Below are 12547 nucleotides of genomic sequence, written 5' to 3'. Positions count from 1 at the left end.
TCTCCCTCAAAACACTGATTACCAAATCTAGTAAAAAGTTTTTCTTTGTTTATGTTTTGGTTATGATTAGAAACCAGAAAACTAATAATTTGAGCAATGATGGAGCAGAAAAGAACATCCAAAGATAGGAATTCCCACTTTTCCAGTGGTGTATGATATAGGATGCATAATTTAAAAAGTTGCTCTGTCACATATGCAATATTGTTGCTTCGTATGGTACACATTAATGATGAGCTGAAAACGATTGTTTCATTGATGAACCTAGGGTAGTACAAGATGTCGATATCGGATTTTTCTTATGGGAACAAGTAACCCTTCTGTTGAGAGCTGAGACTGCAGACTGCCAAGATCTTACGCAAACACAGAATGAACATAAATAAGAGAAATTTTACAATAGACATCTGATCAATGAAATGTTTGTATTGCATTCTTCAGTCTGCAATCTTATCTCTGATTAACTGAAACATAATTTGTAGGTATCGTTATAATATTATGTAGGGTGTTTCATTATCTACCAGAAGGTTTCAGTAAATGATGACCGTATACTATGGTATAGATTCTACACTAACAATAATACTTCTATAGCATGGATTTGTTACGTAAAAGTTGCTGATTAATTAGTATATATGCTGCCGTCTCTAACAACAGCAAAGCAACCATTGCCCATTGGTGTCTAGCGTCCTAATATCTACTAGGTCACTAACTAGGTACTTGAATATCCATAGATTCTACTGCGGCATGCTTGCCAATTTATCCATGAGCTAGATTACTTGCTGAAGCTACCAAAAAAGAAAATAAAAGTTTCTATCTGTCAAATCTACACTAAAATCACTAAAAAGTAAATATTTAATAAATATCCATCATCCGTGTAAAATTATAATATGAATATCCGAAGATAATCTCTCCCATATATGTTTCTTTCTCAAATAAGGAAAGTGATCAATGCTCTCTCTCTCTCTCTCTCTCTGCGAAAAGCTCATTAATAGAGTCCCATCCATTTTTATTCGCAAACAGACACTGACAGCCAGCTACTTCTTCTGAGCATGACTGTATACGCCCCCTTCATCATGAACCGGGGTGAACCAAGTTTGAAATCACACCAAATCATATAAGAAGCTTGGCTAAAGGGGACAGCAATTATAAAAATCAGGTAGTTGAAGGGAAGCCAAACCAATTCTGCTGCTTCTCGTTGCAATATAATGCTAATGGAAGCTGGACAGATGCTCCAATTTTAATAGGCCCTCTTGACGACTTGACAGTGATAGTGATGCTCATGACGACCACGATGATATGGAATGCGTATGTATATACTATTCAAGCATATAGATCGCATTATAGGCCGCATGATTGGTTCACACTGACTGAAAACCTGGCTGGATGCAAGCTGAAACTTCTACACAAGTACATGTGTATGCACGCTCATCCACCCACCAATAACCGTTTTGGTTGTAACCACATTGGTGTCTGGTGATGATGAAGTCATATATTAGAGGGAGGAATCGTACGTATTGGGTGCAAGTGCCTCTGTTCCAATGAATCATCTGCCTACAGGTTCTATATATAGGAGTGTTAATTTGTACAAGGATCATCTGTATCTAATGCATAATGCATGGTACGATGCTAGAGGTTTTCTTTGTACTTTGTACCTCTGCTTGTGGTTTAGTAATGTCATGGAGTATTTGGACAACAATGCCATCTTCAAGCAGCAGACTTTCTCAACAGAAGATACGAAGAATACTTTCAAGCATGAGTTTGCCATGGTTATCCATGCATAGAGCAAAGAAGAAATAGTTCCCTAGTATAGTAGAATTGCTACACAACATCATGCAATTTTTTTTTGTCTTTGTCTTTGTCTGTAATTGCCATTTTTATTTAATATATAACCAGTAGGGGCCAAGATCCCTCCTGAACAAAAAACAAAAGATTGGCTATTTAGTTCTATCATCAGGACATACAGGATACAAGTTAAGTTACCTGGAAAAAGAAAAAAAAAAGTTAAGGTACGGTCCATGCAACATATTTGGAGGACCTATATGGCTGTACGCAGCAGACCAAGTGAAATTTGCACTCTGCTCTGATTTCTCCTCTTCATTGCAGATCAAACATTCAAAACTCTGGCATGCCGTTCTGAGCGTCCCTCTGCTTACTTAGAACTCAGTCAGTATTATTATTCAAGGATGAGAAAGGTAGACAGGAAGCTTCCTGTGATGTATGTACATATTTTATCTATATTTGTTCTAATTCAAACCTCAAAGTATGCAATTTTACCACGCCGTCTCTCCTCTATGTGAGTGAAAGTAGTTGTGTGTTTGGTGACAGATTAACTAATTAACTGTGTTCTTGGTGTTTTTCAGTTACCAAAAAAACCCATGCAATAAAAGCAAAAGGAAAGACAGTATTTAATTTCGATAGAGAGAAAACAAAAAAAAACATCAACCATTGTGATGTGCAACCAAGCCACCAGAGTAGAGGTACAGTTCAGTACAGTGCTTAATGATGGGAAAACTATTTGCAATAATGAATATCCTAAACAAGCATACCTGAAATAATACACCAACCGATTATATCGTTGAACATATATCACTATCCTGCAATCAATATCCTGAGCACTATATGTTGTTCCTTATTGCTTATACATGCCTGCATTACACAGTGATGTACTACAGTATTTTGATGTATACATCTTGGATATTCTGTTCTGACCAATATTCCATTTTGCTTGTGAATTTCTGGCTACTGCTCACAACCAAACTGGTATGCATGCATACAGGACTTCTAGGACCACAGGATCGCTCCAATTGCACAACTAATCTTTTGAAAAAAAAAGCTTTATTAATTAGGGCTCTAAGTATCACATTGCATTTTCATAATCCATATGGTTGTACTACTTAATGGTTCACAACTTTTGTCCTAACTAAAAGAAGACTAAATGTGAAACAATTTAGAAGTGGGCCCACATACTATATAGACACATGTTTATGTGGCAAAAATTGGAAGGTGATGGCCACGTCCTGGAGATCTTTGCTGGAAACACTGATAATGCGACACTTGTCCATTGTTGTATGTTATAAGTACACTGTCTAATGAGCATTGTGACATAAGGCAATCTAACTGATATGAGAATAAAGTAAACACCATATGCTAAAATGAAATTTACGAGGTTGCGTTATGCAAAAACTGTTACTTTAATTTTTCGCGTTGTTGTTTTGTACCCGGTCAAAAAGTAATGTGTCATGGGTGAGCTAGCTAGGGCCACATAAACACACGTCTCGACCAAAAAGGATATGATGGTGCATGGATATAAACAGATGAAGCTACAGGAAGTACACGATTATTTGTGCTTTATAAGTTGACGATGTCTTCTTGATGCCAACACCAAAACATACACACTAGCTACAACATTCAAAGGTTGCCAAGAGGAAATGGAGAGATGGTTAGTTGGTATTCAATGTTGAAATTTGGGACGAATCAGCTCATCTATCTAGTGAGTCATGCATTCTAAGTAGTGGTCAACACCGACAGCTGATCGAGCACCTTGATTGTTTCATTGTTTAAACTGATGAATACAATACATAAACTAAATTTGAGAAATTTGTTCATAAAATGGATGGACAACAGTTGAGCTCGGCAATTAATTACTCCAAATAAAAGTCAAATCGCCATGTGTTGTTGGAAAACAGTACCACACTAACTAGAATGTTCATTCCCATGCAAACAATAAGTCATCACAGATGACCAAAAAAACATAATAATGGTGCAGGTCAACCATGCATGCACAAGTACGCATGGATTATTCTAACAAATTAAAACGTTTTGGTTAATCAGCAGGGGCCATCCAGTCACCACTTGGCAAGAAAAGGCCAGTTGGGCCAATGGCGAGCACACAATCCAGGGGGTAGCCCCTAGGGTGGGCCCGGCGGCCTCCAAACCCATAGCCGTAGCTTTGTTGTGTCATGTCCGCGGATCAAAGTGAGATTACCAACTAGAATATTTTTTTTTGGAGATCGATTACCAACTAAAATAGCGTTGGCGTGCGTGTGACACACACAATGTGGTTTGCTTTGTTTGACAGGGGAGAGACAGAGAGAGGGATGGAGGGAACAGGTAGTTCCTTGTTGTGTGCTCCTTGTTCGGGTGGGGAGAGGACCCTGCCTGCGCAGCACCGCACATACGTGTCAGCCCACACGAACCTAACTCCCCTCTGCCCCCTGTCCACGTGCCGCCTCTCCCATCCCATCCGTGTCATTTCACGATTACCAAATATGCATGTGTGCTATGATTAATGTGATTGTTAAACTTATATGTATACTGTATTTGGCGTGTCTATATAATAATACTGTATGATGAATCGATCGATCATCTCAGTTCAACTAATTTGTAGTCTAGCTACATGCTAACATGCATGTGATGTTTGCTCTGTTGTTCAACGACGTACATGTCACCGTCATGGACACTAGCTATACTAGCTACTATGTGTTTGCACTCTAATGGTATATGGGATATACGTACGGCTAATAGGTATGTAGGACACAAAGAAACAATAGTTTTTTCTTTAGCATCGATCAGCTTTCACGTCTACAGTGACCATGTACTTGTAACTTGTGCTAGTGCATATATAGTACACGTCACCGTATGAATACTGTGTATGCAGTTCTTATGCGCATCAGATGCCATCTGGTGCGATGCATGCATGGATGCGCACGTAGACGTAGCTAGGGAAAAGAAAGAATAGCCTGAGAGTATGCAGTTCATGGTGCATATACGTACATATACAGATTATTATATACGTACACAATAATGTGTATATAGTACGACTAGCTAATTTGTGCATGGGAAGCTTCTGGTTTAGTTATAATACTACTCGAGTAGTATTATAGAAATATTAGGGTGTTGATGCCTACGTAGAGCATGATATATGCAGGACGTACGCCACTTGGTAATGGTGCCGCGACAGATGAAGCAACAATTAAAATATATGAAAAGAAAAATAATGGGCGTACGGACCATCACAAACACAAGAAAACACAGCCAGGGGCATATCTAACTAAACAAGATGGTTAAGCAAGCCAAGCCCTGGGCCAGGGGCATTAACAAATCCACCCTCACTCTGCATGCATCGCATTGGCTCCATCTTAACGACGTCTCATTAGTAAACTAATTGAGCTACGTACCTAAGCTATAGCTCCTCTCAAGTCAGCACTCATATCAGCTCCAATCGAGGAGAGAGAAATTAAAGCAGCCAGAGGCTAGAGAGAGAGAGACTAAGAGAGAGAAAGCGAGACTAAGAGAGAGAAAGAGGGAGGAAGCTGCGTCTCCCGCACACAAAGACTTGCTTTTTGGGCCAGGCGGGACCTCATCAGCAGCTCATGCCGCCATGGCGTTGCCATGCACCCCACCTAAACCTCTATAAAACCCCCCTGGCCCTGCTGCTATCCACCCCAACGGATCCCACATCCCAAGCCTCTAGTTTTGCTTTCCTTAGCTTTTTTTGCTTTGCTAAAGGGAAGAAGAAAAAAAAACTCATCCATCGTCTTCCTCTCTCCAAGCCTAGAGCAAGGTAGCAAGCTAAGCTAGCTTCCTAGCTTGTCTGCAACAATGGGGAGGTCACCGTGCTGCGACCAGGACGCCGGCGTGAAGAAGGGCCCCTGGACGCCCGAGGAGGACAAGCTTCTGGTCGACTACATCAAGGAGAACGGCCATGGCAGCTGGCGCCGCCTCCCCAAGCTCGCCGGCCTCAACCGCTGCGGCAAGAGCTGCCGCCTCCGCTGGACAAACTACCTCCGCCCGGACATCAAGCGCGGCCGCTTCACCGACGAAGAGGAGAAGCTCATCATCCACCTCCACTCCATCCTAGGCAACAAGTACGTGCACAATCCATTAGCTTGCTTCTCCTTCCTTTTTACCAACCATGCCATGCATGTCGCCGATGAGCTCGATCACCGATCATCTAATACATACATATATGTATATATGTAGGTGGTCGTCGATCGCCACCAAGCTCCCCGGCAGGACGGACAACGAGATCAAGAACTACTGGAACACGCACCTGCGCAAGAAGCTCCTGAGCATGGGCATCGACCCCGTCACGCACCGCCCGCGCACCGACCTCAACCTCCTCGCCGGCATCCCCAACCTGCTCGCCGCCGGCATCCCAAACCTCGCCGCCGCCGCGCAGACCACCTGGGACATCAACGCCCTCCGCCTCCAGGCCGACGCCGCCAAGTACCAGCTCCTCCAGGGCCTCCTCCGCGCGTTCGCCGCCCCTCCCGCCGCGCCCACCGGCGTCGATCTCATGGCCCTCCTCGCCGCCACCGGCAATGGAGGCGTCAGCCAGCCAGCAGCCGGCGTTGACCACGGCACCACCACCAGGGCCCATCAGTACGACGGCCTGCTCAACCTGCCGGCGTTGACCACCGTGCCGGCCGCGACGCTACCGGCGATGTCCTCCTTCTCCGGCCTGCTCAGCAGCTTCGGCGGCGCTCTCGCCGGGGACGGCCTCAGCTCGACGACGGAGCTCGGCCACAGCGGGGCCAGCGGGAGCAGCATGACGGCGGCGATGGCGCCACCTTTGGTAGCGGCGGAGGAGTGCAATGCCGGCGGCGGCGGCATGTCGACGCCTTGCGGCGAGGAGACGCCGGCGTCGAGCCCGTTCGAGGGGCTGGGGAACCTCAACCTCGACGATGAATTCAACAGCGACAGCTGGAGAGACTTGCTAGAGTGAGTATAGCACCTCTCATATCCTATCAGCGTTATGTTCTTTTTTTCCTTTCCTAATTTTAGCTAGTTTTTTCCCTAAACAAATACTCCTAATATGCTGTTTATTTGCCTGTAATATAATTAACCAACCATTTCTCTTGAATTTTGGTGCATGCAGGCAAATGTCATGGTTGAACAACCCGAATGAGCAGCAGCTGTGATAATGAAGAAATTAAATGACCCATATATCTTTCATATATAGGATGAGATGAAGTTAAAAGGATCGATGGATCGTTGGAGAGACAGTTTCTTCTTTGGATTATTGGTTGCACACTTCTTCGAAGATGTGAATGAAGTTTGTTTGTTGATAGGACAAATTAAAAGGCGGTTTGACTATACCCACTTCTAAACATGTACAGAGAAAGGACAGAAAGACATGCGTGTATACTCACTTTATTTTCAATGTTTTCAATTTGTTTTTTAGTTTTTTCCCCTTTGTTTCCCCTTTTGCAAGGAGGATATGTGTAATGATAATTAGCTTGTGACGACATATACTAAAAGAAGTTTCATTTTCCACACCCAAGTGCGACTATGTTCATATGTGTACCTGTTGATCTGACAGCGTGTTTTAATTTGCTACTAATGTTGCTTGTGAGATGAAGCTAAATTTAGCCCGTCACATTGTTTGATAAAAACTAGGTGTTGTCTATTATCTACATATAGTGCTTCGTTCTACATGGCTTAATATTATATCATTTTTAGACATGTTGAATCTATATACAATAAAGTGAATACGAACAAGATACTAAGCAAATTATATGTCATTTTAGCTTTTTTTAATCCATAAACTTTGTTATGCACTTAGATATATATCTCATGTCTAGGTGCATAATAATATCTATGCATCTAAAAAGCTAAAACGAACTATAATTTGGAAGAGTACTTTATTAATTCAGTGTACAGTAGGACGGTAGCTGCTATGAGGTATTCTTTTGCAGTTATCGATTGCTATTATATAAGGGGATTAATTATATATACATTAATACTATGATCCACATAAAAAAGGTTTGTAAAGTAAATATGAAATCAATGGAGAAGCAAATTAACAGTATATACGTCAGCATGCATGTCCTCCCCTGCATGCATATATGTGTGGGCTTTGGGTCTTTTCAAAACGAGGTTACTTGTTGGAGGAGAATTGACTAGCACACACATCACTAACCAGGGTAGATACATGTGATAGCATGTAAACGGTATTAAGATTAGAATAATAGTTAGTTGGGGTTGGAGAAGGATGGATGATAGCTTGTGACAGTGGGGAAACTGTGAAACCAAATTACAAACCTAATCTAATCATCTTCTTCTAGAACTCCAAATGGCATGCATGCAGATGCAGATGCAGATGTGGCATGGTTTTTATGTTTAGTGTAAAATTAACTAGCTAGCTAGCTATAGGTGCCTAGGTTAATATATGTGCCAGTACGTAGTCATCATTTGACCAGATTAATTACTCAAATTAGGCTATAATAAAGCAAATAATGCTAGTTGCATTATCCATTTTGTTTTGATAACAAATATTCGACGCGGATAACAGAAATGAATAGCTTGTTTTCGAAGGATGCCGCATGTATGGTTGGAAACAGAATGAGAAAAGCAAGTTTAAAAAGAGGCATGCATCCGGCCTGCTTGGACTGCTTTCAGGCATGCCTTGTTTGCTTGTGCGTGGCTTATTCTCCAGATTCCTGCTTTCCCAATGGGAGAAATGGAAATATCATCAGCCGCTTGCTTGAGTGTACTTTTAGTTAAAACGGTAGCAGCTACTCTAACAGTGATGTCTAAGGTTCAAATAGCAATAAAATATAATATAATTTTAACGATGTGATGTGTTTTTTCCCTCTATCGAAAGAGCATGCCCCAGCTGGGGAACACGTACCACAAGTCATAGAATTAGTTAGCAGTAGGTAGGCCTCATTTCCCGACACCACAAGCCATTGACGGTCCTACCTTGCACTTGCATAGCATCTGCCCGGCCCTCCGATCCTCATGCTATCCTATCCTGTGGATGCTAAGCTAGCTTATGCAATCCGTACGTTTTGACACCAAAAGCTTGCAAGCTTTATTTGTTGTTGGAATCCCTTAGTTTTAGTACTTTTCTTTATTGTTCATTATCTAGTTTTAGTCTGTGGCGTGTCAAGAAATTTCTCCTCTCGCCATCTAACAATCATGTCAGACTTTGACATGACCATGGTGTGGCCAGGGAAAAACGGACCACGTACGGTTAATTGGTGAACGGCTCAGGTTCTGTCTGCTTTCGATCGATCGCCAAGTCGATTATCTATCTAACAGTAGTGATTTCCCTTCACATGCTACGCTGTGTAGACTTGGCTTGTAGGACTGGGTCTGTCTGAGTACCAACTGCAGGACTAGTGCGTACTCCCCCCTAGCTACTTTGAAAGGAAAGATAAGTGCAAGGAAAAGATGCGACATAGTATGCATCTTTTGCCTATCTTTGGCTAAGTCACTTGTCTTAGGATCGAGGATAGATACTCTAACTACTGTTTACCTGACCAGTTGCATGGTAGGTAGGTAATAGCATATTTTTTATCACTGACCAGATGGAGCTCCAGCATAATCTGACGACCCAACATTAGTGGTGCAGTTAGACATATCACTGTACCGTATCAAGGTGACATTGCATCAAGGGAGGCGACTAGCTAGCTTTAATCCATCTATAAATTAATTGTGTCTTCAGGTTCTTTTAAAATTAAACGTAGCTTATTACATGCATGCATGCTGGAAGCAAATTAAGCTACATTAGACGAAGTTTCCAATAAGTCACCTGATGAAAAGATGGATGAGACCTGGATCTCAGGAATTCTTGGCAGGCATGAGCCACCTATGCAATCCTGTCCACAAGTGTATGGTGACATCCACAGATTTACCTACCCGGAGAAAAAGAATTAGTAGAGAACTAACTCATATATATGATGGCTGCGGTGCATGGTCAACTTGACTAGCTATACAACGTGACAGACTGAGACTACAGCTACGTAGAATGCAAATTGAATTCCTGAAATTATGCAGCTTTTGAAAATGGGAAAAAGGCGATCCGTCGAATTGATTCCTACTCGCGAGGAAACAGCGCGTCTGTGACATAGGATAACCAACCATACAAGATTTCGTTTTGACCAACCAACCTATCCATCCATCCGTCCATCAAATCAAAGTGAAAAACTAGTTGCTAGCTCCGTGTGTGCTGTGACCTCAAAAGTTTCAAAATGTCACAGATTGCATCTGTCACTGCAGATTCTGCCACTTGCGTTTCAGACAAAATGACGGACATGATTAGTTTAGCACAAGTAGCAAAACTTTTCTTTGGCACCATCTACCAGAAAGATACACCTGACAGTAGACTTGGATTACATTGAACTCCAACTGATCGCTGCATGCATATTAAACACGCAATTGCTACGGTGTAGTAGTACACTGCTTTGACTGGCAATGCAAGTATTATTACCAAACCAGGGGTTAATTTCTATATAGCCTAGCTGAAACAATCAGCTGATCATGTTCTCTGATGAGTAAGTAAACGTGGCTCAATTGGTTTGTCAAGTTCATCAATCTGAACCTAATGAAGTACTGTACATCAGAATGAGGTATGAATTGTTAACAAGTCACAAACTAACCATTTGACCAAAAGCATGTCACGTTGGAATTCCCTGCTGCTGGTTCTGTGAAGTTATCTTGGGTTCATCCATTATTCACACTCTGCAACTGCTCCTCAAAAATCAGGGCAGATAAGTTAGCACACGTACGCAGTCTTTTTCCAGGAAACCTACGCCTAACAAAATAAGACAAATGTTCACCAGCCTTTTACCCTGAAAACTGAATTGACCCACATGCACAAACACGGAGACTGCTACTGCATCAAAAAGTTTGACCTTCACCACGAATCTTATTTGTCATGCAAAATTAAATGTAATGCGCATGAGTAGTAGTGTGGAGAAGGATAACATGCAGGGTAGTGGTGTGTGGCAGCAGCATATTCATCAGGATGAGCGAAAAAGCCTTGCCCCACAAGGGATGGCAAGATATTCAGTAGGTAAACCAGCATGGACCTAGAAAGGAACAACCACATACCTACCTTGCTCAAGAATAATGCTGTGTTCCAACCTAAAGCCTCCTCTCGGCCTCACTCTCAACCTTATTGCATCATCAACAAAGAAAAAGGAGGCGCCAATGCAAATCAAACGGTGATGACACGGACACTATTGAAAATGCTAGCTTTTCCTTGATCTAGATATATATCCTAGAAAAAGGTGAACAATTCCATGCATTATATTAATTGCATTGCATTGGCTTCCCCTAGTCCCCAGCAAAGCTCATTTTGCATATGAATTTGTTGAAAAAGAGTATTAATTTTGTAGTTTTTTCATCCACACTTCACATCATTGTGTTTCTTGGAGGAACAATAATGCTATATATACATATATAGTTTGTCAGACACCCTTGTCATTTATTTGGACCATTATTAGTAGAAAAGGATTAATTGGTACAAGCCTGCACTACGTTGCTTCCTTGCTCACAGCTCGATCGCTTGCTAGCTTCCAAGATAATCACATCAGACATGATATAATCTGCATAAGCGAGGTATATATTAGTCGTCAGAAGAGAAAGTGAAAAGGTGTTTCTTCTCCGCACGGTAAAATGGGATTAGGTAAATAGTAAGAGATGATGATGAACACAGTTAGCTAGCCATCATCAGTCAGTGCATCATATCCCCTTGAACAAAAGGTGTTCCGGTTTGATCCTTCACGTGGTTGAATAGCTTGTCAGATCAGACGAGCTTTTATCTAGGACCGCAAGCATGCACGCACATTTACCTGCAGTCACGCACCAAATCTTTTCTTTTGATGGGCCTCTTGAAAGGTGTTTGTAATTCAGCAGAAATTTTACCAAACGGACTAACGGTGGGCGCATATGGGGACAAATGTATAAAACGAAATAGTTGGTGCTTGCATAGTTGAGCTAGTCGTTTCAAATGAAAACGTGACAGTGTAGAGAGAGGCTCGTTGTTGCTTATCGGCAAGGTGTTGCTTGCGCAGAAGCATCATATAAATACCAATGTGCAGAATCATAGCCACAATGTAATGTGGTGATATAAAAGGCTAATTTATGTAGCTGTATAGATGATGGCAGTCCGGAACCTGACAAAACCATATAATCAGCTTCCCTTTTTTTTTTCGAATCACACAGACGGAGACGCTCACATACACGCACGCACACTCATCCCTACAAACACACGCACGCAACCTACTTCAATGAGCACCTCTAAAAGATTAAAACTGGCAAATTCTCGAGATTGATGAAGTCACCACTGACGTCTCGTTATCGACAGGCACGTCGCTACATAATAACCTCAATTTAAATCTTGAAAATACGAGCACCCCTGCCGAGTCGAGGATTCGAACCAAAGTGGACAAGTTTTACCACACAAGGAAACTTGCAGCTGAGCTATGCTCAGATCTTGCAGTAATTGAGTTCAACGGTGCTTAATTTTTTGGGAGCTAGAATTTGCTGATATGGAGTAGCTTAGCGGCGTAAATAATCGTACCTGGTCAAGCCTTATATATGCGGAATAACTTGTTTGGTAAGTGTTTAAGTTCATTCTAAGTTAATGTATTATAAATTTGATCAAGTTTATATATTAGAAAAACAATATTTATGGTATCAAACCATATAAGATATATTTTTGTAGTTTATTTCTCGGATGTGGTTTGTGTTAATAACCCTCTATAAATTTGGTAAGACTACTTGGAACAATTTGGCTTAGGAGGCAGTATTAGCTAGC

At 41.8% G+C, this 12547-nt stretch overlaps 1 protein-coding gene across 1 annotated transcript; it reads left to right on the top strand.

The window, feature by feature from the left end:
• The first annotated feature begins 5260 nt into the window (after positions 1-5260).
• LOC117851651 (transcription factor MYB53) lies at positions 5261-7279 on the top strand. The gene is made up of 3 exons (XM_034733513.2): positions 5261-5861; positions 5977-6717; positions 6875-7279. Exons 1-3 carry the CDS (start codon positions 5596-5598, stop codon positions 6915-6917), a joined length of 1050 nt encoding a protein of 349 aa, XP_034589404.1. The 5' UTR covers positions 5261-5595; the 3' UTR covers positions 6918-7279.
• Positions 7280-12547: the final 5268 nt, after the last annotated feature.

The sequence above is a fragment of the Setaria viridis genome, chromosome 4, assembly GCF_005286985.2.
Source record: "Setaria viridis chromosome 4, Setaria_viridis_v4.0, whole genome shotgun sequence".
Taxonomy (NCBI): Eukaryota; Viridiplantae; Streptophyta; class Magnoliopsida; order Poales; family Poaceae; genus Setaria; species Setaria viridis.
Note: the sequence above shows the minus strand (reverse complement) of the source record. Positions and strands in the feature narration are given on the sequence as shown.